This window comes from Anarrhichthys ocellatus, unplaced genomic scaffold (genome assembly GCF_004355925.1).
Source record: "Anarrhichthys ocellatus isolate YVR2014 unplaced genomic scaffold, GSC_Weel_1.0 scaffold33, whole genome shotgun sequence".
Taxonomy (NCBI): Eukaryota; Metazoa; Chordata; class Actinopteri; order Perciformes; family Anarhichadidae; genus Anarrhichthys; species Anarrhichthys ocellatus.
In genome coordinates, this window is record NW_022280063.1 from 4,451,358 (window position 1) to 4,478,222 (window position 26,865).

Sequence of the window (26,865 nt, forward strand, 5' to 3'; positions counted from 1 at the left end):
ACCACGTTATTGTTGAATTTATTCAACAATAACGTAGGGACGCAGGGCGATGCCAAAAACGATTCCAGACGTGCCTTCTTCTATTACTTTCATTCGGAGTTTGAAGGCGCAGGTAAAAACTCATAAGCCTGTCGTACGGAGCTGAGCCACCGACCTATCCAGCTGAGAGCAGGCAGGATTTGTTTTGTCTTTGTTACTCTGTCATTTGCAATTCCATAAAGTCCCGAAACGTGGTGCTTCCTGCTTTCTATTCAATTCCAGCCTTACCCTTGGCCTGATTTAATACTGTTGATATATGCTCTTTGTCTGCTTTCAGCAGCTCCTAGCTGTGAACGGATTTACCTCCCAGGAATACTAAAGACTGACTTTACAGAACCAAGTACCTCTATATAGGGTACTGAGACGGAGAGTGGTAACGTCTTTCCGCTCGGTTATGCACATTCCACCTGCTGCTCTTTGGGTGGATACAAAGGGGCGTAGTGATATTCATATCTATATATATTTGGGATACACATTGTTCTCCCCCACCCCCCACAAAAAGTCCCTGAGTGGTTGAGGATACATGTCTTAACCGTAGAAGTGTTTGTTTTAGAGGACTGAAGCGGCTACCTGATGGCTTCCAGCAACCCTCTCTAATCTGAAGAGCACACGTCCATCTGTCAGAGCATTTAACTAAAGTGGAGAACTCGCTGCCTCTTCCACTGAGCGGTCCTCGCTGTGAAGAGCACTTAACCTTGCAGAAAAAGGGTAAGGGCAAGCATTAAATAAACATAACTCGAAGAACGATGTGCCTTTTAAATAAAAGAAGGTTCACGGGAGTATGTACGCTGGTCCTGAACCTCTCTCTATCTGTCCAACACACACACACACACACACACAAACGCGGTGTACCAACCAGTTTGGCGACATAGTTGACAACCAGCGAGTCAATCTTCTTCTTCCCCATACGAGGCAGGTGTCTGTTGAGATGCTCTCGGAGCTTGTCAACCGTCTGCAATGTAAAAAAAACACACTGATTATTTTCGGTGTGTGTGTACGTGTATGCAGCCTGGAGTAAATGTTGTGTTTGTGTGTTTTAAGTATACTTTGCTGTGCACTCAGCAGGGTCAAATTGAGTTCAGCTCGACTTTCCCCGCGACTACAGTGTCCCAAAATTGATTTAACCACGGAGAGAAGAGGAAAGGAGGGAAGAGAGGAGACCTGTGGATGTGAGAGGTGGAAGAAGTACAGAAGATGAGTCTAAAAACAGTTGACAGAATGACCTGATAAGAGGGAAGAGGGAATGAGGAGGAGACAGAAGGAGAGAGGTAAAGAGAAAGGAGTGACAGGAACGAAGAGGAAAGAGAGGAAGGGGTAAAAGAATGATGGACGAAGTGAAGGAGGGAATAAAGAGAGAAAGGCAGGAGGACTGGGTCATTCTAAGAATAGCTGAGAGACTGCTAGCATCTCGCCTGAACTCCATTAAATTGAAGTTATCTGCTCTTTAAAAACTATGCTGAGCACAGGGAAAAGTAGAGGATATGAAAATGTCCATCAAACAGTGTACAGTAAAAAAAAAAAAAAGGCAGGACAGGAACCTTAAGATGCCCCTTTTTTTTAAAGTGTTGACTCATCTGAAGGAGTAAAAGGAGTTTCACCTTAAAAGATGGCTATGGCGGGAAAGAGTCGGCTGTCAGCATTTCACTGCAGATCTTTAGTGGTCTATATATCAACACATGTTAGAGGGAGAACCCACCTCCAGGGGCTGGTAAACTGTTGTGTGTCAACAATATGGGATGCTCAATGCATCTACGGAGGAAATTAACAATGAAGCACTTTACGATGCAGACACTTTTTGTTTGACTTTGCCTCGTCTACTACAGTGAGTATCAGTGGAGAGGAAAAAGACACACGGTGTGCAATTATTCAAATTTCTTTTTTAAAAGGACCTCAAAGTCAGCGTGGTATCTCAAAAGCAACAATGAGTGTTTCATTATTTTCTATTCTGCTACTGCCTTTTTGATTTTGAGTGGTAGGATGTGAACTACAGTCTTTATTTTTTTGGAAGGTTTAAGGACTTCCTGCTTTTGAAATATCTGATTGTTTTGTCATGACTGACAGAATGACTGGTCCTTTTACTGAATTATTCATTTGGCAGCATTTCACAAGCGATGCTTTTCATAAAACGTGCAAGTTACAGCTAAAAACCTTTCTGAAATCTTTTGAATGGCTTTCTTACTTTAAACCAGAGGATTCTGGTGCTACGTTACGGCATGTGAATGCAGAGCTGATTGTGTATAGTATACTGGGACCACGTCTTTCTGAAAGATACATCCGCCTTGCGCTTAATAATAGAGAAAAAGCCTGAAAGCTAATCAAACATGGATGCCTCATATCTGCCAAAAGATCGTCATTCGGGGGTAATTGAACCCAAATTCAATTAATTTAGTGCTACCTTGTCAACTCACTGTATTTTTAACCCTCATACTACCAAGTCTCTGTAGTCACACAATTGTCTTAAGTTGGTGTTCCGTCGATTAACGCGACATACTTCCTGGCTCAGAGCCAGTTTCCCAATTCATCAAAGATCTGGATGGGGCTGAGGTCAGGTCAGGCCAGTCAAGCTCTCCACACTCAAGATAAAGAAATACATTTCTTTATCCACCTGCCTTTGTGCATAAGGTCACTGTCACATTAGAAAAAGAAATGTGGAAGTATACGTTGCATTATGATTTTCCCTTTATAGAAACTAAGCGTCTAGCCCAAGCCACGATTAAAGCTACTTTTAACAGTGTGTGTGTGTGGTAGTGTGTTGTAGCCACTGAAAGGTTTCAGCTTCTCTGTCTCTCACCAGGCCTATGAGCGCCCTCTGTTGATGGTCCTCCTCCTGGAAAAGTGGCACCAGCTTCTTATCTAGAGGAGAGAGACACGAGGCAATCGTGGGAACTTGCACATAAAAGAGACGTTTGAAGAAACCTTTGATGCTGCATCCGCGCTAGACTGAATACTACAGGTAGCCTCAAGTGTGTCAGTGCAGTAGCGTTATTAAAAAAGGCCATCCGTAGGAATGGATGAACCCAAACTCTGACTTGTTATGGCCTGAACAAAGAAAGAGGACATTAATGGACTCTTTTGGATGACTTTTCGCTTTAAAAATACATCCCAAGGCCTAGGGGGGTTATGGCTGCAATCCTGCTGTGTCCTATGTGTGTGTGTGTATATTTTTTGTTGTTGTATATCAGCCATATTAAAGTGGACCATCTAGCTGGGTCACTTTAGATGAATTATTGCACACTTGCATACACAAACACAACCCACCTTTTGATCACTTTCACACACATGCAAGAAGCTGGCGTTTTGATGTTACAGTGTAATATGTTACAGATTTATAATAGCACTTGCAGGGCACAGCTAGCCGACAGGCCAGATTTGCTGTATGCCTGTTAGACGTTCAAACTGTTTTGAATTTAAATATCTTTTACAATTGGCTGATGTTCTTTTTCTGAGCTTTTCACGCCAATGGACACACACACACACACACACTTTGACCATGTGACCTCTCCGTTACGAGACGGTCTCATTCATCAAACTTGAAGCATTGTAGAATAATGAATTATTAGTTTAAAATAAAACACTATCAAAATTGTTTGTATTTTTCTAAGTCATTTATCAAGTAAAAGTGCTCAACTATATGCTTGTTCAAGCAATTCAATTATGAGAATGTGCTGATTCTCTCGACTTTATATTCTTGTCAATGGGATCTCTTTGGTTTTGCTTGCTTGGTCGAACAAATCCTAGCCATTGGAAGTTGTCACTTTGGGCTTTTGGACATTGTGACTGGCATTTCTAGCCATGCAGCATGGCTCTAGGGCTGTCAGTCCACCACTTTGGTCCTGAAATATCAACAACTTTGGGATACATTGCTGTGAAATTTGGTGCAGATATCTATGGGGCTCAGAGGATGAATCCTAATGACTCTGATCCTCTGATTTTTCATCGAGCGCCACCAGGAGGTAGAGATTTTCACTGTGAAATATCTCAACATGTACTGGACAGATTGGTACAACATTTGGCACAGACATTGGTGGTTCCCGGGCGATTTATGTCTGACTTTGACGATCCCATGACTTCTCCTTTAGTGCCAACATGAGGTTGACATTTTTAGTTTTGCGCAAAATGTTTCCACGACAATTGGATGGGTTCCCATGAAATCTGGAACAGACGATCATGTTCCCCCCGAGATGAATAGCAATAACTTTGGTGATCCCCAGACTCGTACACACTATATTTACAATGTTTCATTCTCGAGACTTTGCACTCACTTTATTTGTGATGTAAATATAACGTAACGTGTCTATAGGACTTTCCGGTGAGCCAGGACTTTGTAGTAATTGTTAACAGCAGAATGAGAAAATTTGAATGATCAAAAAGGCCTCAGCATGGAAGCAGATTGATAAACTGTTGGGAATCAGTGTGGCAGTTTCTTGCATGAGTGCTATCATCTGTGCAAAAGTGATGAAGAGAGTGTGTTTTACAAGTGAATCTGTGGGAGGCTCTGGGTGTATGAGATCATCCGCGTGAATTAACTGAGGTGAGGGAAGGTCCCGTGTTGTGGTTGACACAAAATATCTGCACTGGAGTCATGAGAGACAAGAGACAGACAGAAAGAGAAGAAGGGAGAGAGGTGAAGGAGGTAACTAAATCCCCACCGTTATATAGTCGTAGCATTCTTCAATTCTCCTCTTTTAAAATTCCCTTTCACCCTCTCACCTCTCCCACTACTCCCTTTCTTCCTCTCAACCTCCAAGATAAATTAGTGTGGTGGTTCTGTTTAGTTGAATTCTCCAGGGGGCATGAATAATGCGACCTCAGAAGAACACACAAACCCAAACACACTCGCACACAGTTTTGAGCTCCATTATAAGCCAAGGTTTTGTTGTTGTTTACGACATTCACACTCCCTGCATTGTGTGTGTGTGTGTGTGTGTGTGTGTGTGTGTGTGTGTCTGTGTGCCTGTATGTGTGTGTTGCATCTATAGATTTATGTTTGTGAGTGCATGTGTGTGTTCATGCCGTCTTACCAAGAAACCAGGTGTCCACCATTGATAGAACTCTAGAAAATAAGAAGAGAAGCTTTGTGTGAAAACAATCCCTCAAGCTAGCATTATAATAAGAGTCTTACTTTTCTCGCTGTAAGCCGGGGACCTATCATGCTTCACTGCTGCAGTCTGCAGTGAAAAAATATATCAAAACTATAAAAGCACAAAGTATGTCTGCAGGTGCTGGAGTTTGGCCTGGAGGAAGAAAAGCTAATTATGAACCAAAAAGGATTTTGGTTTGATCCCTAATTTACAAACTGGACAGAGTTATATCTAGTTGAAGGCAGGTATTACATCAGTGGTGCATACAGGTACATACATCATCAAGTCACTTGATCTTAAACGGTTGGGGGGGCTCCAGTTGCACTCTCATTTCTAAGGTATTTCAAATGAAAGGGGATGGATCACAGTCAAAGAGTAACCAGTAAACAGGGTTTACACAGGTCATTCCTGTGAATAATACGACAGAGCACTGGGTTAGTTTTAGGAGTTTGTGCAGAGAATTACAATCAGAAGTGAAAGTGGTAAAAGACAGTCTATTTCAAAGAGAGCAAAGCATCCGCAGCAGAAGTAAGAGCCCACGTAATTACGCTGGGACATTTACATTGTGAGCAGACAGAGAACAGACATTTTTCTTCTCTGTAGTCAGTGGTTTTACACTGACTCGGGTTATGGAAACTGAACTCCTGCACATTTAAATTCACTCTGCCTTACGAGGAAAAGCACATCTATTAAGGCTGCCAAAGGGGCATTCAAATTGGAGAATTCATCATATTTTGGGTCCAGACAGGATGCATCAAATAATCTAATCATTCTTTTTTCGGGAAGTTAGGGAGTTTTACTAATGTAAAAAGCCAAAAGTGCTTTTAAACTCATTTCACATCTTTATTGTGTTTTATTCTTCAACTGATTGATTATGCTTCCGAACTTCACTGAGCTGGGACACCACCTCATAATTTAAGCATAGTTAAAGGGTAATGCTGTTGATATTCAGTATTTTTGTTATTGAAAAAAACAAAACCCCATGAAAAGCCCAAAACCAATAATGAATTGATTCTACTAACACGTAGTGTCTGTGTAGACATAGCTTGATGTTTCTTATTCCTCTGTGCCGTAGAGCTTCACTGTTGTCAAAAAAAACTACAAAAACAAACCCTGAGGGGCATGTTCCTTCATTATGAGGAACATGGCCACTGTAGTTTATTTTAAATAAATCCCACATACACCGCCCTGCTGCTATAACTACTCTTTAGAGCACCAATTGTGTATTAATCCACAGCTGTAAAATGGTCCGCAACAAATCTCCTCCTGTATGAGTAAGATTAGCTAAAAACTACAGTGCCCATCTGTTTGAAATGAAACCCACGTTTAAAAGATTTAAATCTTCAGTAGGAACCAGTGTGCCGAGTGCCACAGAGGCTGATGAAGTCCGAATGTATTGAGAAGCGGAGTAACGCATTGTTGGTTTCAATCTTATTATGGGGTTAACTGACCATAATAAATGGATGGATACAGCTCAGTGTGTTTTTCTATACCTCTCCTGGGAGAGTCCGTGGAGCAGTTTTATAGCAACTGTTGGTTTTTAAAGTGCACAAATTGAATACTTTTTTCAAACCCAATTTTGAGAAAACAGTGAAGCAAAACACCGTGCAGAGGGGGCGGTCATGCGTTCCTCTCTGCATCTGGAGTGATGTGCTTTTCTTAACGAAGCTCCGGTGGACGGCAGACCTACTTCTTAGTGTTCTCCTCCATGTTATTCCTGTGGCTGGATGGTCTCCTCTCGGACTTCTGAAACAAGCAACACCATCATGGGAGGGCTGACAACATGCTCTCGTTGTTTAGCAAAGACCCACAGGTATGCAGAGAGAAACGCGCGCACGTTCTCTGATCCCTCACAACAACAAGCATGTTGAAACAATCACCGTCAATCTGTTTCACTTTGTGTTCATTAGTATGCATGAGAGGTTTTTATTGACGCACGCACACAGACACACACTCACCAGTTTCTCCCAGTCAGCTTGTATGTGTGAGGTTCTGTATCTGGGGTTGGGAACAGCATCCAGATATTTTGTCCTCTCTGTGTTCCACTGCAGCTCTAACCAGAAACCCTGGAGACTTCTGGCCTGCAGAGACACACACACACACACACACACACACACACACACACAAACAACACCGTCAGTGACACAGCAAGGTCATTGCTGCAAAGCAATTGAGGAAAAATTGCACGCAAATAGACACGATATAATAAAATCACACTGTTTTACATATAAATGTATTTTTGAAAGTCTGAATGAAGTCGGCTGCAGTCATTTCCCAACATTGCATCATACGTGTACCCAGCGTATGCGTAACATGCGATGTAACAAGCACACAATTGTCTCCATTTAATCACCAACCTGCAGGGCAAGTTCTATTAACTGGTTCTGGAAACAGAGTCGACAGTCAGACTCTCAAAGCTTCATAATAACTTTAAGAGCAGTTTTAATATAATACATGCATTTAAAAATGTATGTCGTTACCTTGCCTTTGAACACAGGTTCAATATGCAGCTCAGTGGTGCACAACACACCAGGGATCTCCAACAGACACGCTAGTATCTCCTAGAACACACAAAGACAGACTTAAGCATGTGTGTGTGTGTGTGTGTGTGTGTACTACTCAAGGCAAAAAAGAAGAAATAGAACTGCAAGTGTGTCCTGATTTGGCATTCATATCCACATGTATGGTTTATTTTTTTTATGTCTTTATGCATGCTGAATTGTGTTAGTGTGTGTGTGTGTGTGTGTGTGTGTGTGTGTGTGTGTGTGTGTAAGTGTGGTACCTTCTTGTCGAGTACAGAGGAGTAAGGCAGGACTTTGTCCAGGCTGAGGGACTTCTCATAGCTTATTCTGTACAAAGAGGCTGTGTGCGTGTGTGAGAGAGTGAGAGAGAGCGAGAGAGTACAGTCAGACTTTTATTTAATGTATCACAGTTATGCAGAATTTTTATCCTAAACTTTATTTCAATAGTTATACACATACAGGTATGCATTAGATTTGATCTCTGCATTTAATCCACCCTAAGTATTTAAGAGCAGTGGGCTGCTGGGAAGCAGTTCTATACTTAGCCAAAAGGCCAAGAAGCTTTGGATTATTGATAGTGAAAAGATTATCTTAGAATAACTACAAGGCAAACTAGGCCCTGTAACCAAGGTCCCGCCCAATGGCGGGTTTTATTAGAACTCCCACTGCATGCTATTAGATCTGATATGGTGCAGTGAGCTTTGCGTGTGCCGTTCTGTTGTACCGTTCTATTCCGGTGGCATTGTGGTGTTCCTGCAGCGTTGTCTGTCTGGTACCCCTTTGAAGAGGCCCTCTGACCTTTGTTTTCGAATATGCTTAATTTTGTAGTGAATCTAGTTCGACACACATGAGTAGGTTACATAAATTGCAGAACACTGTACACGGCAGGGATACTGTGCTACGGTTCAGAGAACGTGTTTGCGCTTTTCTACCTTTTTGTTGAACCAGGCATCTTTGACAAACACACAGAGCCAAGTTAAAAAAAAGACATCTTTGTGTGTGACAGTAACACAGAAACCACAGTTATTGTGGTGGATTTATGGCTGCGAAACCGCTCTCCTAATTTTAGCGCAGGGGATAAGCCGGCAATACTGCTGATGTTGTTCACACTGTAGCCAAATTGTTGACAGTGAGGACGGTAGCTTTGTTGACAGAGTCAAATCTTGTTTATTGATGAATTCAGATCCGTGGCGTGAGCTCTCCTTTGTGCTCAAGTGATATTGATGTTGTCGTCGTTTGGTGGATTATCGTGCGGATTACTGCCTTGCGTGACCTTTTGTTTCTAAACTCCATCGTAAAGCCAGTAACACCGGGCTGAATGTGGTGATCCAGCGTTGGGGCGCACAGTCGCTATCATATACTATTACACTGATTTCATATGAGAAAATACCAAATTCACTGTTGAGAAGCTATGTATTTTGAACATATTTCTTTTCATATGATATGAATGATAAGATCATGTTGTGTACGCCAAGAGATAAAAGAACAATGGAGCAAAACCATCAAGTGATACTAGAAATGACATGCTAGAATGTGGTGCTTTAACTGGTACAGTATTCTAAGATCACTGCATGTCCCTTAACTCTGCCACATGTGTTCTAAGCCCCGACTGAGATATTATAGGAATATCATAATAATATCATACAGGGCTAAAATGACGAAGTGTGGACTTGTGTCCTGACTTCTTCAGGATTCAGTAGGCATACTTCTGTCTATTTCTATATTGTTAAAACTGATTATATTATTCAGGCCAACTGATGCCCTCCCTTGCATCAGTTGGCCTGTTTTCGGGTCCCACCACAATCACTATGATATATTAGTGAGCACAGGTTACTCATCTTGTATTTATGAGGTCAACTTAATGGTCTTCGTATGCTGTGCAGCAACACCTGTATTAATATGAACTCTGTATCTTAGAGCAAGTCAAAGTAGCTCCAGCAATACTATGCAAATGTATGCGGCAAGGTGCCCCAACATCTAATGTGATCATCTCCTCTCTCGGTGATGAGTGTGTCCGTAACTACTAAATGAATAGGGTGTTCTGTTCTATTTTTTTTTCCAGACAGACACTGTGGGACATTCAAATGTGTTGCTGTGTGTTGACTTGGACTTAGCCATATTCTTTTCACATGGTTCTGTACAAGCTACAAGTCTCTCTCTAATTCAGACTCATCAGACCAGCGTTGGACGCCGGGCAAAAGTTTGAGAAAAGAGTTTTAAGAGGCAAACAGAGTTGATGAAAGAAGTCAGTTTTGTGTAGACAGGATGTAAGCAGTCTGGTAACCACAGGCAGAAGGAGACATAAAAAGGCAAGAGAGCAGCTAGACTCCAAAAGGAAGAAGGGAAACTCGGGAGACTTGCGTCCATACGCTTCAGCTGCCACTGACCTAGAATGAACTCTTGGATCTGATCAAAGGATTCGAAGGCGTTCATGTTGTCATACAGCCATTCGATGATCTAGAGGCAGGATAGAAACACAGACGAGACAGGTGTCAGTGTGTTGGGAGCGCAACATGACAGCTGTACAACATGGTCATCTTTCAATATCCTTAGTTTATTTTCTATCCTTTAAAGGAGACATATCCTGCTCCTTTTAAGGTTCGTACTTGTATTTTGGGTTTCAACTAGAACATGTTTACATGCTTTAATGTTTGAAAAACGCAATATTTTTCTCATACTGTCTGTCGGAACATACTTAGTAGTCAGCTTCTGTCTACAAAGCTCTGTTTTAGCACCTGTCTCTTTAAGCCCCTCCTCCTGAAAAAGCCCAGTGTGCTCTGATTGGCTTGCGATAAGCTTTCTATACTTTCTTGTTGAAATGTTAGATGAGATGATACCACTCTTGTTAATATATATGAAGCAGCAAGCAGCCGATTAGCTTAGCTTAGCATAAAGACTGGAAGCTTGGGGAGACAGTGAGTCTTGCTCTGTCCAAAGCAGGTTACACAAAACTAAGAGGGTGAATATGGTAAACATACTTGCCCAACATCACCATGTTAGAATTGTCATTGTGAGCATGATGATGTAAACGGCTAGCAGCGCTATAGACTCTTGTTTAAACAGTGGGTATCTTGTTTGGTTATAATACAGTTGTAGTTAATTTTTGGGATGATGGGTATTCTGATTTTTACATTAGAAAACATGAAAATGGAGCGCCTTGCTAGCCCAGTGGTTACAGCGCATGCCATTTAATATATGTCACACCCCTCTCTCTCTCTCTTCCCCATTTCTACACTTTCATCTGTCCAATAAAGGCGAAAGTGCCCCAAAAGAATAGAAAAAAAACATGAAAAATGAATGATGTCCTCAAAGAATCCCTGAAAACCTCGCAGCCACAGTGCATCAGAGTGAAAACTCATTTTATGTCGCCCATTTGTCTGCTGTTTGAAAAAAAATATCTCGTTTCTAAAGTCAGTGTGAGTCCAGAAAAAGCAATACTGTATCACAATTGGGTGAAGGGGAAGAAAAAGAAAGGTAGGAGTAGAAGAACTGCATTTGCACAGCAGTCTCTTAAAGTTACAAACAAACAAAAAGTATTAGCAAGCAATCACCTACAGTATATTAAAGCCACCACTGTTTGTGCTTGCTGGCCCCATTAACAGAGTCCGCCAAGAATACAAGAGGTATGTGTGGCGTCCGATTCCTCAGTGCTAGCCGCACTAATGAAGCTGGTGACTCACATAACCTCGAAAGAAAGAATGTATTACAATCTATCAGAGCAGCTGGAACATCTTAATTTAGGTGTACTAATAAATTCTGAGTCATGGTCAGCGCCCAAATACAGAATATCTGCCCCTTTCTGTCTCTGTTGGACTCTGTGTGATCTCTGTCCACTTGTCTTCTCTCCGCTCATGTGTTATCACAGCATTCTGTCTTCCCTCCATCTCCTCACCTTCAACTCAAGATTGACACGCACTGAATTCACACAGAAGCGCACAAGAGCTGCCGTCTCCACCTTTATCTGTTTACTTAGCTGTTCATTTTCTTTGAAGGAAAGCCCCTTACAGTGACATAACCATGTAGGTTTTATTAAAGGTGAGATGACTCTCCATCAGATTTTCTGCCTCTTTTTGTCCTTCTCTCACATCTGCATTTAGTCTTTCCCTTTAACAAGGAGATATTATTGAGCTGAGGTTTACCTGATGCTGACTTTGACACAGAAACTCAGTAAATTTGCTTTAAACGTCAGTACATTTGTCCTGCCTTCATTGTACCTTCAGCTCCAGGTTTGGGTCATTTCCCATGTAAACCAGCAGGCAGTGGAGGGCGGCCAGGCGCTGAGGGTCAGCCTTACTGCTGGGACACCTTGGACCGAGGTGACATACGGCAAATTTACTTTCATACAACATAATCGAATACTAACACAGAGGCACGAAGGCCGGCGACACAGGCAGACAGCCAACAGCCAACAGTAGAGTGAATAAATGAATGAATAGGACAGAAACAAGCAAGAAAAAAACTCAAGCAAGGGGTCACTGATGCATTGTTGTTGAGCAGGATGGATTGAATCCAATCTGCTGGCCACGGTTCAAGCTCAAGCTGTTCTATTCCAGAAAGACTCTGCAGGGGTGTGTTCACAAAAATAACCTCAAAAAATAATGTCCCCTTTCCACCTGTCTGCCTCCTGCCGAACTATATTCCCCTCTTCTCTCAAAATATACAGTATATATACATAGAGGAGGCCTCTATGTATATAAATAACAACCCCAGTATACATAAATCCTTCATTTCCACAAAATGTTCCGAATCATGCTCACCTAGAGGGAGTGTCTGACCGCAGTATCTGCAGCAGGAAGGCAGGGCTTAGCTCAGCAGTGTAGATCCTCCCGCTGGCCAGGTCCAGCAGACTGCCGCTGGACTCTTCCTCTGCATGCAACACCGTGACGTTAGCTGACTGACCCTGCAGGCCCAAGTCCACGTCACGACCTTGAGGTTGTTGAGAGGGACAGGCGAGAGAATAAGACTATTTCTATGATCAAATAGCAATTACAGTTCTGTGTTTGTACAGGTTATATGTTTTTTGTTTTTTTTAAAACAAACATTTCAGGACAAAATAGAAGCATGTACTGCAGCTGAGTCAGGAGGTAAACAAACTGCTCCACAGCCATCACTCAGCTCAGACAGGATTTGTTTTACCTGAGAGGAAAAGGGAGTGACAGAGCATCTCCTGCTGCCTGGTGTTGATACAATGGAGGAAATAGCCCTGCAGATACACCAGGATGTGGTAACCTACATACAGAAATAACACAGAATCACTAATATTTTGTATCGGTATGCAGTATGCACGACAGACCTTTTATTAGCTCGCATGAGGATACATGTGCTCATTTGTATTTGTTTGGTTTGAATGCAAAAGGGTAAGGAATGAATGTTTGGCAGTCAACCTTAAACGGTCACACACTTGAGTTGAATTTACAACGATTCTGAGGTGTGTGTGTGACTGTTTGGCATCTCTGTGTGTGTGCAATGACCTATCGGGATGAAGAGCGGATGGAGCTGTGTGGCTTTCTGTGGCGACTGGTCGCCGCCCAGAGATACTCTGAACGTCTTGCTGCAGTCTGCAGGAGCCGAGAAAAATGCAATAAAAAAAAAAATAGGTACTATAGATTCTTTGCCAGGAGAGCATTAGATAGCATACAGACCTTTGTGGACTAAAACCACAGTGTAGATCAGTTCCTGTTTGTCTTTAAGAGGTTGGCTGTAGCACACACACATGCTTCCTGAAATGAAACCACAGGGACAGAGTCGTTATGGATCACACGGTACGTGACATCAAGAATGGATCATGCACATCCGTGGCAATTATTCAAGATAATCAATGAGAAATTCAATCAGTTGTGATACATTTGGATGGACAAATATTTCACATATTAATACCTAATATTAATAGATTTTTAAAGGCCTATCGATCAGTAAGAGGACAGGAATAGGGATGAGGGATTGATACAGTAATCAAAGATTCAATCAACAATTTGATCAATAAATAACATTCTAAAAATGACTTTTAATCTGATATTATAATTAAATAATTTAACCAATTATAAAACCTTGACTTTTGCGGACACATATTAACCTGATAGTCATTGGTCAGCACCTCATTTTGGAATAAAACTCTTCCAACAATCGTTTGATCATCGTATCATCACTGAGATTGTGAATTATGTGCTGCAGATTGTAACATATAGCTTCTGAGATGTGAAGGGGACTTACTTTCTTGTTTTCACAAAGAGAAAATGCAAAAACACACACACGCATACAGAATTACTCATGTAGCTGGAACTTCGGTTTATGTACATCTGTTGAGTGTGAGAACACATAATTCATGCAAGGATGTGTGTGTGTGTGTGTGTGTGTGTGTGTGTGTGTGGATGTGTTACCTAATCTGTTTGTCAACACTTTCATCCTAACGGGCTCCTGCTCTGGTTTCTCCACGTGATAATGGTCAAAACCCAAATTTACAAACCTGTCGGACACACACACACACACACACAGTAAACTAAATCAGAATATTTGGGGTCTTTTAACCTCATAAATTAGGAAAAGAGAAAAGATATTCCTATATTTAAACTGTAATTGTAGTTGTTGCCTTACTTGACTGTGCGGAAGATATTAGCAGGCAACTCTAATGGGAGTTCCAACTGTGGTAGAGTAATATAAAGCAAGACAATTGTATGTTATAGTGGTAACATATGGTAAAAACATGTGCACAAGAGAAGTAAGTCATAAAATCAAAAGACATGGAGATGACTTACCACAGTTTCACAGTTATGGTTGGGGTGAAACTGAACACATCGCATCAGGAACTTGTCCTGTGAAACACACATGATACAGATCTCGTGTTATTGTCTAAAGTAAATTAGTTGTGTGCTATATATATATATAAAACAGTCTTTTTATGGATGAATTCAATGCATTGTCCTCACAAGTACAGTTGTACATGCCTGTGTGTGAGTCAAATCATGGGTGACATAGTAGACTCTTTGTGCGTGTCCGTCCCACTGGGCCCAGCAGAAGTCCTCAACTATTCTCTCTGTCGTTCTGGACAAACGCTCGGGATTCGCCATCACCTGGTTCACACAAACGCATTGATATTCAGCTTTGTAGACTCACTGCATTCTTAATGCAAAGCTCCCCAGGAGGGCACAACACACAGTGTAGTTTTATGTTCCGGGAATTAGGTCAGAACCATGTATACTCTTTGCACTGGCTTATGTAAATACGTTCCAACCTTTTTCCTGATCAATTACCAGATATGTGCAGGATTTATACCTCTAGAAACCTGCACAAAGCCCACTAACCAGAAAAAAAAACCCTCTATGCAATTTATAGTTAAACTGTGGGAACTATCCACGATTAAAAAAGAAAAAAAAGAGCTGGCTGAAGTGAGCAATGTGGTGAATGTAGAGTCCAACGTACCACTCTATACCCCTCCTGTTTTGTCAGCAGAACGTGATAGAGATCCACATCTGAAAAGCACAGAAGGATTATGCATAAACACAGCCATATCCAATGTCGTGTTTTCACCGGGGAATGCTGATTTTCTTTTTTTTCCCCCTCCAAATTCAAAAAGCCAGATTATGTATATATCTCTGAATTTGATGATCTGTTTCGTAACAGATTAAGGAAACATAGCCCACACTGGCAGACGAGCATAAGGGCACGCAGACTCACATCCGTCCTCAGTCAGCAGCAGCAGGTGGCTCTCCAGCACTGATCTCCTGTCAGTCTCTGAATTGAGGAACTAGGGACAGCCACAGAAAGCATGAGTCAGCATCTGGTGGTTCACAGTTACCAGATGGAGAAATCTATTTGCTGATTTTCATATTTTAATGCAGCCCTTAAACATTCTTGGCATATAATTACATTTGTGGTTTGGCAATATGACGAGCAACCAACAGGCAGGAGTTGATAAATATACATAAATAATATTTACAAAAAAAAAAGATATAGCTGAGGAAAAGAGAGAAAATGTGATAAAGTGAGTAAGAGAGAGAACGGAAACCACAGGTCAGAGCACTTTCAGCAAGCTTGCAAAATAAACACTCATACACTGTTAGCGCAAATAGCACCACAACTGCAACATCAGCTCGTGGCTGCCGTAAAAAACACACACACACAAACTCTACCTGCACTTTGACCCTGCAGTCTACTGCCTTCAGGACTTTAGTGTTGTTGATGGGATAGATTTCAATCAGGAGAGTCAGACACTTGGATACTAAGGCAGAAGGATTGTGAGAAGAAAGATTAAAAAGGCAACATGAGGGGGTCGATGTCATGGTCTGTGACTGACACGGAGAGAAAGAGGTGTTACTTGGTTTGAGGCGCTCCTCTCCTCTGGTGTTTTGTGCCAAGCTGACAGCTGAGAGGAGAAAAAAAAAAAAAAAGCACAGTCAAGGTGTCTTGTGACTTAATTTAAATGTATTTCCCAGAGACTACACTAAATCAGCACTTCTTTAAGTATGATTTGGCTCCATTACAGTCAATAATGTGCGCCAAACTGTGTCCCTCGCCTCGTTCTTTTGGGTCCCCACTTTGCATAATCGTAATGTTGTAAGGATACTGAACTGCTCTAAAGAAAGTGATAATTAGACCAGAATTCAGGTCGCTCACTTAATTCCCTAATTTGGGGGTCAAGAGGACAGATTTATTTGCAGGTAATTCATTAACTGTGCACTACAGAGGCTCACCTAACAGCGTCTCCTCACTGTTCAGTGAACAGCTGCTGACACACACCTGCTTGTCAAATGTGTACAGGAGCTGTTGGGAGAGAATACACAGCCATATGGGAACAGGCGTGCACACGTGCACAAAAGCAAAATCTGCTGCACTAAAGTGAAGGCGATGTGGGACACACACACTGTACCTTGTTCTGTTTGGTGTTGGAGTCATATTTCCCAATCCTGGTGGTCCCTGTTGCTCCCTATCAGAGGACAGTAGTTAGGTCATTAAATCGATCAAACTCGGAGATGGAAAATCCTAATCTGTCCCGACCGGGGTCAACCTACTGTCCCTCTGGTGTCTTCCACCACACTGATGTGTGTGGCACGTCATGCTTGACCTCTTCATTACCTTCCCTAACCTTGCTAATTATCCTAAACAGTGCTGCTTCACTTCAAACCAGCGATTCACCAGGTTTTGGGGGGTTCAGAAGATTTTTGAAAAACAAAGGAAGGAGTCTATTCTGAAACCCAAGGCACAGCCGCGAATGCATAAAGTTGTGAACCTTACACACACACAAAAAAAGAGATTATTTCCTCTTTGCAGGCTGCACACTGTCTTTTTAACCTACTAAACCCACTGACTTTTTGGTGGATCTGTCATTAAAAATGGATGTTGTGCAGAGAAACACGGTTCAGCACACAGAACTATATTTTAAATTCAAGCAAGGATCCCAAGGTTTCTGAAAAATGTCATGCAGAATTACAGAGAAATCTGCATAAAAGAATAGAGTGTTTTTTTTTTTTTCATTTGGTCGTGTCCATTTGATGATGAATGGTGGAGAAAATGGCATTTGGGATTTGAATATTTCACTCGCTATGACTTCAATAAAAGGACCGGGAGAGCAGATAGAGACTAGTCAGGCAAACACTATGCATATAGTGTTATACTTAACATACACGGAGCTACTCACATGTTCCACTGCACAGAGACAAACAAACAAATAAACAGTATATTTGTATGAAACATTGGATAGTAATCCATAGCTTAAGTGCAACAAAAGACAAGACAATGCACGCGACATGACAGCGACAGTAAAAAGAAGTGAGACCAATGCAGGTTGTCACACAACTAAACTGGAAAGTGTAGTAGATTCAAATAATAATTACTCTGACTTAACGAATACATTCAATATAGAAAACAATTGATTTGCAGGACTTACCTTCCATGAGTAAAGGATGCCCCCATCTCTCTCAATGTTTAGGATACAAGTGTCCACTGCTGCAGAGTATTCTGCAGACACAGCATCATTATTATGAACTTATACGTCTCATCATGTCGTATTTTAGGATCCCTGGTACTGCTCATGGTGAACGTACTAAGTGTTATGTTAAATAATTATTTGGTGTGTTTCCACTGTATAATAACTTATTATTTCACATGTAAAGTGCCCAGATGTGTAGATGAACGACATAGCAGGAATCTCTATATGTGCCGCTTAATGTTATGATAATATGATGCTGCATACGCACCACTGTCACACGCATCACTTTCAACCTGTGTGTTATGGTGTGTCTGTGTACTCGGTAGGAAATTTGGGGTAAAAGTGTCATACATGTAGAGCTATTATTTCTTACAATGTCACAGTAAACGTGTGATTGCTTAGTAAAAGTGTGGTATTATTCATGTCAACCAGTAACTGGTACTGAGATTGTACACACTGGAAATGAAATGATCTTTATTCCATTAAATTCATATTAAACTTTCTCCAATTCAATATAGGATGGTAGGTGCTGGAATCATGCAACTTTAGATATTTCAGGATATTCGTGAAATGCATTATATTTTTTACAACTTTTTCCTGGAGTTAATCTTTCAATTTGGAATTGTTCTCCATCATGACGTAATATCTCCTTAATTGACTTGCTTTCTTTACAAAGTATTTAGAAGGGAAATGTGAAAAGTAAATAGCGCCATCTACTGGTACATACGTAATAACATTTAACTACTTGGTGATTCAGTTTTTTTTTTCTACTTTGGAAACTGAAACTATGGGACAGTAGATAGATTTTCACCGAGATATTTGTGATGCAATTTCGCACAATTGACACAAATGTATAACACAAATGTATAACACAGTCAGAGTCGCTCTAGACTCTGTAATAACAGTGGCAGGTCGGACTTAAACCAAGACACTTCTTGTTAGCATTGTTAGCTATCTATTGGTCAAAGCGATACAAACTATCACAATGTTTAGAAAACAGTTTGACACGGAAAAGGCAGATATCTGACCGTGGACACCTGAACGCCTCACCTTTCACCCTGCACACCGATGCCTCCTTCCTGAAGATGTCAGACACCACATCTCTCTGCAGCTCAAATGTTGGCTTAAATTTCAGCATTGTTTACACCTTCTGTCTTCTCCTTTTGCTTTCAGCTCAAAAAGCTTTAAAAAACACTCCGGAGTGAGTGTTCCTTGAGAAGAGGTGGCACCTTGCACGGTGTCTGTTCAGGGCTTGGCATCATGTGACCGAAACTACATGTTAAACTTTGGGCACTTGTACAACTGAAAGCACTGCAGCACATATCCACTTCTTCCTCTTGTGTTTTTTTTTAATTGACATGCGGAAATGTCACGTTGTCCCACAGTTAGCTCCTCCCTTCTCAGGGAGCAGACGGTCGGGAGAGTCGCTGCCCGCAGGCCGAGGAAAGGGTCGGTCCAGCGGGATGGAATCTGTCACCGTCCCGCTAAATGGGTGCGGGACTCAGCCAGCCAGGCACTTCACGTTGGGTGTGCACAGTGGTTGGCATCAGACAGACGGGGGACTAGCTGTTGATATATGTAATTCACTGGAAGTCTGACAGTTTGAGCTTTACAATTAAAGTATGGAAAATGTGTGTATGTTTTGTGGTTTTTGGTGAAAAGCTCGTTAGTGCCAAAAATATAGATTTTATGCTTACAGTATATATGTAGAAAAAAAAGCCAATTTCAGTGTATTTTTACCTCGACACTATGATATAGATATGACACATAAAAAAGATACCTCAAGGGAGGTTTATAATGTACTTTCTGGTATTGTACAGTATTTGATTACCAACACTGCCCCCTTCTGCTCTACTTTCTCACCGTGCTCTAAACAAACTGAATATTGTTTTTAAATCTGTTTTTGGGAGCAGTCATTCACATCCAAAGGTGCCATAGCAAAAGGCGTTTACTTATTTTATTAACTACTTAGCTGATTTTATGTTCTTCAGTTTCCCCACACCATCCCATCTGATGGCACACAATTTGAAAGTTGTAATAAATAATGTTTCAAAATGAATTCATTTTGGAACGGTTGTAATTGTATATGTTGTACTTGTCACTATTACATTTTTAAATTATATTATTATATTATTGCGTTAGTTATATTTACATAGAATAATATGAATAATCCACTAAGACACCCACAACTGGTGCATTATTTCCAGTAGATACATAGCTGTCATTTTTTCTTATAATATACAAAGTCTCCTAAATGCTGTGTTGCTTGAGAATAAAGAAAATTCCAAAATGTATACCCTTTGTCGATGAAAATAGTCATATATTTAAGACTGATTAGTTTATTTAAGTGTACAGTTTCTTTATGATGGGATGATATGAAAAATAAATAATATCTTATTTACCCTTGGGTGTCTTGTATTCATGGGTGAGGGGTCATCTTAAGTATTAACAGTCTTTGGATGAACTGGGTTGGCCCGAGTATAACCGAATATAGCCGAGTGATGCCGGATTTTTTTTGTGACGACACAGTCCGCCCGCCCTTTCCCCCGCTCGGTTCTCTCGGTTCGTCCTTCCCTTTCTCCTGCTTCCCCCCAACACACAGCTACACTAGCAGGCTGGAGGGGTCCCCGGCAGCACCGCACGCAACACACTGACAGCTGCGACTGACTCACAACCGAGGAGGGGAAAAGATGGAGCACAGAGACACCGACTTCAGCATATTGCTAGCGACCGATTCATACAAGGTAATGTTGGCATACTCGGCGACGGTTTTAGACGGAGGGAGGCCGGGGGGGAGAGGAGCGGCTGATGGATGAAAATGTATAAAGTCAAGGTGGTTTCATCAACGGTCCCAAGGCCATCAAACCGCTTTCTGTGGCCGGGTCTCCGTCGGATCACATCAGGCCGAATGGGCAGGAGGAAAAGGAGGAGAGTTCGGGTACCAAATTCAAAAGGCTGGCATCCCCATTTGAGCTAACGTTAGCTTATATCTAAAATAAGTATATCGGGTTATTGCGAGGACACTTCGCCATCGGCTGTGCTACTCATAGCGGTATCAAGCTAGCTGTATTAGCTAGCTTGCTAAGCTCACCGGGAGCGCAAAGGGATTGATATTTTAAAAAGAGCTAATATTAGCGTCTGGCTAGCAAGTGCTGGGTGATAGCAAGGTGGACTGCACACGGATAAAGTCTCATTCAAGAGCCCAGCCGAGGCGTTATGTTAGCCGATGGCATGTGGTTAGCCGCAAAAAGTGGCAATGCTTCACTTCCATGAAATCAAAACCGAAAGTCAAGGAGTCAGTGTTCACGTAACTTAAGGTTATATGTGCTTGTGTGACTCAGGCGAATGGAGGCCTTTTAAAGCATTAATGGCGAATATAACAGTGGGTAACGTTAAAGTGCAATAAGTCCTATTGCTAAATAACAATGAAAGCCGGGCAACAAATGCACTTGTACCATCGCACGTAGCATGGTGGTGGGGGCGCGGGACTGTTTCCATGTAAAGCAGTCTCGCGACGGTGTTGATGGGACAGAAGGGCAGAAACGAAAGAGAAGGAAGGGACACCGGCAGAGGTTCAGTTTGAAGGACAAAAAACAAGCGACAAACACATTCAAAACTGAAAGGTCCAGAATAAGATCACATAACAACTGCATGAATGCAGAATGAACTTTTGAATATAGTCTGATGTAACTAAATGCATGCACATTTACTGCGTTGAAAGCTGTGTCTTTTCTATAATATCTCTCTCTGACAGAGTGATGAACAAGTGTATGTTAATGAACCTGTAATGCACTCTTTTTGGTTCTCAGCCAGGCTCTGAGAGTGTCTGAGGTTTTGGTCATTTAAAACGGGTGCTTTATCGTGTAATGGAGCTATTGCTTTCCCCTAAGATCTCCTTCCACCATTAAGATATAGTCTAACATTTTTTACAAGCTCTTAGATTCATAAAGGAAACTCTTTATTGTAGGTGAGTAGCGTTACCGTTGGAATGGTAATAAATATTTGTGTAGCCTGGACTCCAATTCTAGGATATGTACTTAGTTATTATTAACACGGTGCAGTTACACTTTCGGTTTCAATTTCTTGGAAATGTCCCGTCTTGGTTTCATTTTCATGGTTTTTCAGATATATTCGTAGCTTATCTCCATAAAGAATGTCAAGGTTGAGAAGTCTTGAGAAGTTGCTTAGGAAAAAAGACTTTCCCTGTTAACTCCTTCTGAAGGTGTCACAGTCACAATCTTCCTACCAAAAGCAATTAAAAGAACAATGATTTATCAAAACATCTATTATTTTTTTTCCCTCGTAGAAATTGGGATGGTCTAGCATCGCTTTTCTTTACCCCTCAATGGCTTTTCATAGCGCTTCAGGAAACGCACTTCTCCCAAAGTGCTCTTTCTCGAGCGGTAAGCAGGCTGCATTTGCTCCCTTTAGATACCAGGTATGTGTGTCGTTTAGGCCCAGCTGTCTCAGGACAGGAGTCCTCCATATAGTGTGCTAAATTCACCTGCAGTTAACCATGCGTTTGGGTGTGCCTTAATTACGGTATGTTGACTGTGCATGGCAATACCATTTGTAGAGAGAGAAAGATCAGTCGACAACCAGAGGCGCACACACTTTGTCCACAGGACGTGAAAACTATTTGCACCTGAATGCCCTATGGCTCAGCCCCAAAAGCCAAGCTTTTGTCTGGATACACAAGTATCATTGTGGTGTTGTTTTTTTTGCATGTGACCACATTTATGTAACATGGCGTTTTTTGTGACTCTTAAATCTCGAGAGAATTACAGTGAGTAAGTAGGTAGGTTGGGGTGGAGGACACATTTTCACAGAGCAGGATGGCTACAGTGAGGGTTAAAGCTGTGACATTTAGGTAAAGGGGCGGTCCCATTAGGCTTTATTCCACAGGAACAGCTGCTACTGCTTCAGATGCACCTGAGAGAAATCCCTTCTGGTGGTCAGATCAGGATTTCTTTCTCTTCTCATGTTCAAGACACGGCAGTAAATCATACAAGGGCCACAGTGAAATAATTAGCATGTTTTAAAATAACAGAAGATGACTGACTCCACCTGGACTTTCTATACTGTTGTGTACTGTGTGTGTCTCTATTTCAGTCAGTATAACTTAGTAATTTGGGTGATGTTGCATTCTTAATTACTTCACCACCATAAAGTTCAGACAGAGTCAGCTTTTCAGTTGTCTAGAGCTGTAACTAACGGTGATTTTCATTGTCGATTAGGCTGCTGATTTCTTTTTTTTCTCGATTAATCGTTTTGTCCATAAAATGCCTGAAAATTGTCTTATCATTGCAGCTTTAGGTGTTTCTAATTTAAAGTCATTCCGAGCATCTTTCCCTGGAAAGGACCAAAACCGCAAAGTCGAGGGTCGTAAAAGCTTAAAGATGCTTAAAGCCGAAGGGAACTGCAGAGTTTTGGTGATGAACCCCAGCGGGTTTGTCACTAAACAACTAGTGACAGAATGCACGTAGTTATTTTACCCATTGATAATATAATTCATCGATTTGTGCAGCTTTAATGGGTGGCACGTTGAAATAAGCCAGATCTCCTTACATCAAAACTCGCAAATCACAGAGGCTACATAGTCTGATTTATAATGTGAAGGTTTCCATTTTATTACTCGTCATTATACTACTATATCAGATAATAAGTGAATAACTGCATTAGATAATACACAAAGAGGCCTGGCTAGTGTCTGCGCCTTGCAAACAACACTGTTGCATTTGTTTGTGTGTATACATTGGCATGCGGTCCAATGAATGTTGCACACACACACACACACACACACACACACACACACACACACACACACACGTGGCCAGGCCTAGTGTCATGTTGTGTGTCTTGAGTCTATTTTGAGTCCTCAAAGGCCCAGAGGAAAGGACAGAGGCAGGGGTCAAAGAAACTGAGTAGGTCATTGACATTTATGTCTTCTCCTCTCCACAAACTGTGAACGGCCAGGAGTCGCTTTGGATAATGCCTTCTTCTATGTTCTTCTAGACCATTTTCACAGGCTTATATCTGTGGCTCCAACATAAACTTTTATGTATTTACAACAGTAAGAAAGTGTTTCCCCCAAGGTTGTGTTCAAAAGAAGGACAAGGCCCACGATGACCTTCTCTTTCCTCGTACAATAGTGTATCCTGAAAGCAACTGGTAGACCTGCAGTGTTTCGCCATTGATATTCAGTGAGTGCAGCTTATTACACAGCGAGATTGAACCCATTTGGCGTCTCTGGAGTCCTGTGGTTGTAAATGCGTTGGCGTTAATTGTTTTTAATCTACATTTCGTCTGGATATTGAAAGCAGATCAGCCTGAAAGCAAATATCGGATTACAAAATGGCAGAGTGAGCGGTAGCTGTTACCTTCTTGTCGACTTTTAACTTTATTTGTGGGAGTTGCTCCAGTGTGCTCTGTGGAAATCCCTTATTTTTGGATTTAACTGATGACAGCTGACACATCTTTTTTCGTTTCTGCTGGGATTTTTTATACGCGTTTGTATCTTTAAGATATAGCTCCTCTGAAACAGTTTATTCTTTGTGTGTGTGAGTGAGTGAGAGACAGACATGCCTGGACACACGTCTCACACACTATTTGATGACACACATTTGATTTTGAATGTCAGATGTTTAAGGGATCAGTCCGTTTAGTGGATAAGAAGATCACAGGAAGCTCCCATTTTCTGAATAATACAGAATAATGGAGAGCGTGCACGTGTGGGGAAAACTCTCGCCCCGGTTGTGACATCTTAGCACTGTATTATTTGGTCCAATACAATAGATTGATTGATGGGTCTTTTGTTGAACTGGAATGTTTGCTCTAATCTCAGATAATCACCACATTGGCAGCGCTCCGTAATCTTTGAGTTGTGACCCCGAATAGCTCTCGGGACCGTGTCTGTTGGCAGTGAGCTTCTGAATTCAAATTTGATTTGCTTTGGCATATGTTTTGTTGCATTTGCGTCCAAAAAACTGTGCGTGATCGGACTTGTAATCAACATTCTAGCGATACTGTGCAACGTTAAAGGTGTTTCAGTGTTTACATAAAAGCTTTCGTCAGTTCCTCTGAAGGGCGGGTCAATCCAGTATTTTTATACTATGAGCTTATTTCTTTTCTTACCTCCTCAGTAAAAAATAGTTCAGTAAGCGCAAACATTTGCTCATTGACAATGGTTTGTTTTTTTAGGTTTCAGGGCAGAAAAGCTCTATTTTAAATTCGCCGTGCTTCATCGTGTCTCGTGTTCCCTGCAGGTGACGCATTACAAACAGTACCCCCCCAACACGAGTAAAGTGTACTCCTACTTCGAGTGCCGCGAGAGGAGGACCGACCCCACCAAAAACAGAAAAGTAAAATATGACAAGACCGTCTTCTACGGCCTCCAGTACATCCTCAACAAATACCTGAAAGGTGAGTCCTGGTTTTTGCCCTATGAAGCCACCAACGCTGTTACCAATTCTTCCTGTTTGTGTTGATGTAAATGTGTTTCCAGTCAGCTGATTATATAAGGGGAACATAACCAAATCCACTCTGCACATAATGCTTTCACCAACATTCTGTGGGAGCTGCCCAGTACAGCTTGCAATCAGGGTGCATACCAAAAGCTTATTGTGATGCATTGTTGGTCCCCATTGGAGCCCCCTCCCCCCCATCCGGGACAAGGTCAGAGTAGTGCAGGGTCAGATGCAGAAGTGCATGCCTGGAGCTGGCTCAAGATTCAGGGCAGGTGCTTTTTTTAACAGTCCTTATACGCACTTAAAAAAACAAAACGGAAGGTTTCAATGTGCTTCACATTGATTAGACTGTGCAGAGAATAACACAAAGCCAGCAGGTTAAGAAGGAGAAAAGGCTGAAATGAGGCAAAGTATAATGCATTCAACTTCTATGCTTTAATTAACTCAAGTTTGTAAAAGGTGAATGTTTAAGTTTGCCAGTGTGATCCTGAGGGGCATGAGAGAGAGAGAGAGAGAAAGCATCTCCCTCCTGTCTCTTAAGAGGATTTCATGGTGCGGGAGCAGAGGTGCCGGGGGGGGGGGACAAAAGCACAGCTGCTCTTTCACCGTATGAGGGAGAAAGACCAGCTGTCCGCGCAGAGCGTCCGTCAGCGCTCAATGATTAGCCCGACTATTAGAGACGCATCCGCGGTCCTCCGGCTCATCAAACCATAAAGTGTGCGTCATTAGTCTTCTACATCGGGTCAGGGAGTGAACTCTAATCTCTCTGACTGTACTTTCATCGAGGGAGAGGTGCAGCAAAGGAAGAGTCAAAGTGAAAGCATATATATATCACCATATTAGGTTTCAAAAGAAACTTCACGACAGGGAGTTTTAACGTTTGGCATTATAGTGACACGCTCTGTCATTTGTTCTCCCTATATGGAGAGTGTTCTATACCAAGAAGTCAAAGGAATAGTTTTGTGTTTTGGAAAATGTATATCACTCTCATATCAGTATGACAAAATCTGAAGGTGGAGCCAGCAGCATGTTAGCTTAGCTTAGCACAAAGACTGAAAACAGGGGGAAACCACTAGCCTGGCTCTGTCCAAGGGTAACAGAATCCTCCTACCAGCAGCTTCAAAGCTCACAGACTTAACACCGTATATCTTGTTTGTTTTAAATCACACAAAAAACTGAAGTGTAAAAACAATCAACGCTTACTATTTTGGGTCCCTTCCTCCTCTTTAGGAAAGGTCGTGACCCCGGAGAAGATCCAGGAGGCCAAGGAGGTATACAGAGAACACTTCCAGGATGACGTCTTCAACGAGAAGGGCTGGAATTACATTTTGGAGGTATTTTGGAAAACACTTTTTTTTTTTTCAAGAATGGGTTTATTGAGGAAAAAGCTGGTGGGAGGTATACAGGTGTACATATTACTCACAGGTGCCAGAACATGCTGAGAGAGACGTGCTCAGGAACATGCAATACGTACAAATAGTGCAACAGGGCAAGCTTCTGATAAGTCATACGGGTCACATTCTTAAAATTCAGTTTCAGCTACTACAAATGAATCACAGTCGACTTCTGTAGCCAAGAAGATGTGCATGCAATAGTTGTGTTATTGAGAGGTGCTGTTTCAGCACCTTGGAGAGAGCACAGCGCTCTCCACTGCCAAAGTATTTCCTCAGGTGAAAATAATAAACTGTTATTGCTAATCGCTTTTTAGCTGTGCCATCTCCGACCACATTGCTGAATGAGCTCTCGAGCTGGAATTCTGTATGTGTATATTCTCTTGAGTGGGATATATTTGTGTGTGTGTGTGTGTGTGTGTGTGTGTGTGTGTGTGTGTGTGT

At 41.7% G+C, this 26,865-nt stretch overlaps 2 protein-coding genes across 8 annotated transcripts in view; one reads left to right on the plus strand and one right to left on the minus strand.

Annotated features, from left to right (window-relative positions):
- gsap (gamma-secretase activating protein) overlaps window positions 1-18,905 on the minus strand; it is a 30,018-nt gene extending 11,113 nt beyond the window's left edge. For 4 of the 7 annotated variants that reach the window (XR_004213380.1, XR_004213382.1, XR_004213381.1 and 1 more), the window contains exons 1-25: window positions 18,615-18,905; window positions 17,523-17,593; window positions 16,506-16,562; window positions 16,330-16,399; window positions 15,769-16,001; window positions 15,314-15,383; window positions 15,059-15,108; window positions 14,584-14,709; window positions 14,395-14,451; window positions 14,234-14,280; window positions 14,020-14,105; window positions 13,853-13,855; window positions 13,285-13,362; window positions 13,114-13,200; window positions 12,779-12,871; window positions 12,400-12,568; window positions 11,857-11,947; window positions 10,030-10,099; window positions 7,903-7,982; window positions 7,601-7,681; window positions 7,079-7,201; window positions 6,811-6,866; window positions 5,061-5,092; window positions 2,831-2,892; window positions 896-991 (exon numbers count right to left, since the gene is read on the minus strand). Coding sequence is in view for 4 of the 7 variants with exons in the window: in XM_031865509.1 (XP_031721369.1) it covers window positions 896-991; window positions 2,831-2,892; window positions 5,061-5,092; window positions 6,811-6,866; window positions 7,079-7,201; window positions 7,601-7,681; window positions 7,903-7,982; window positions 10,030-10,099; window positions 11,857-11,947; window positions 12,400-12,568; window positions 12,779-12,871; window positions 13,114-13,200; window positions 13,285-13,362; window positions 13,853-13,855; window positions 14,020-14,105; window positions 14,234-14,280; window positions 14,395-14,451; window positions 14,584-14,709; window positions 15,059-15,108; window positions 15,314-15,383; window positions 15,769-16,001; window positions 16,330-16,399; window positions 16,506-16,562; window positions 17,523-17,593; window positions 18,615-18,702 (2,076 nt within the window). In the remaining 3 variants the exon portion in view is untranslated. The remainder of the gene's footprint in view (window positions 1-895; window positions 992-2,830; window positions 2,893-5,060; window positions 5,093-6,810; window positions 6,867-7,078; window positions 7,202-7,600; window positions 7,682-7,902; window positions 7,983-10,029; window positions 10,100-11,856; window positions 11,948-12,399; window positions 12,569-12,778; window positions 12,872-13,113; window positions 13,201-13,284; window positions 13,363-13,852; window positions 13,856-14,019; window positions 14,106-14,233; window positions 14,281-14,394; window positions 14,452-14,583; window positions 14,710-15,058; window positions 15,109-15,313; window positions 15,384-15,768; window positions 16,002-16,329; window positions 16,400-16,505; window positions 16,563-17,522; window positions 17,594-18,614) is intronic. The other 3 variants (XM_031865511.1, XM_031865512.1, XM_031865510.1) reach the window with 3 other exon arrangements.
- A 1,216-nt stretch (window positions 18,906-20,121) lies between these two features.
- The window catches only part of nampt1 (nicotinamide phosphoribosyltransferase 1), a 15,377-nt gene continuing 8,633 nt past the window's right edge, over window positions 20,122-26,865 (plus strand). The window contains exons 1-4 of the mRNA XM_031865613.1: window positions 20,122-20,308; window positions 24,830-24,986; window positions 26,261-26,455; window positions 26,739-26,788. Of these exons, the coding sequence (XP_031721473.1) occupies window positions 20,255-20,308; window positions 24,830-24,986; window positions 26,261-26,455; window positions 26,739-26,788 (456 nt within the window). The 5' untranslated portion in view covers window positions 20,122-20,254. The remainder of the gene's footprint in view (window positions 20,309-24,829; window positions 24,987-26,260; window positions 26,456-26,738; window positions 26,789-26,865) is intronic.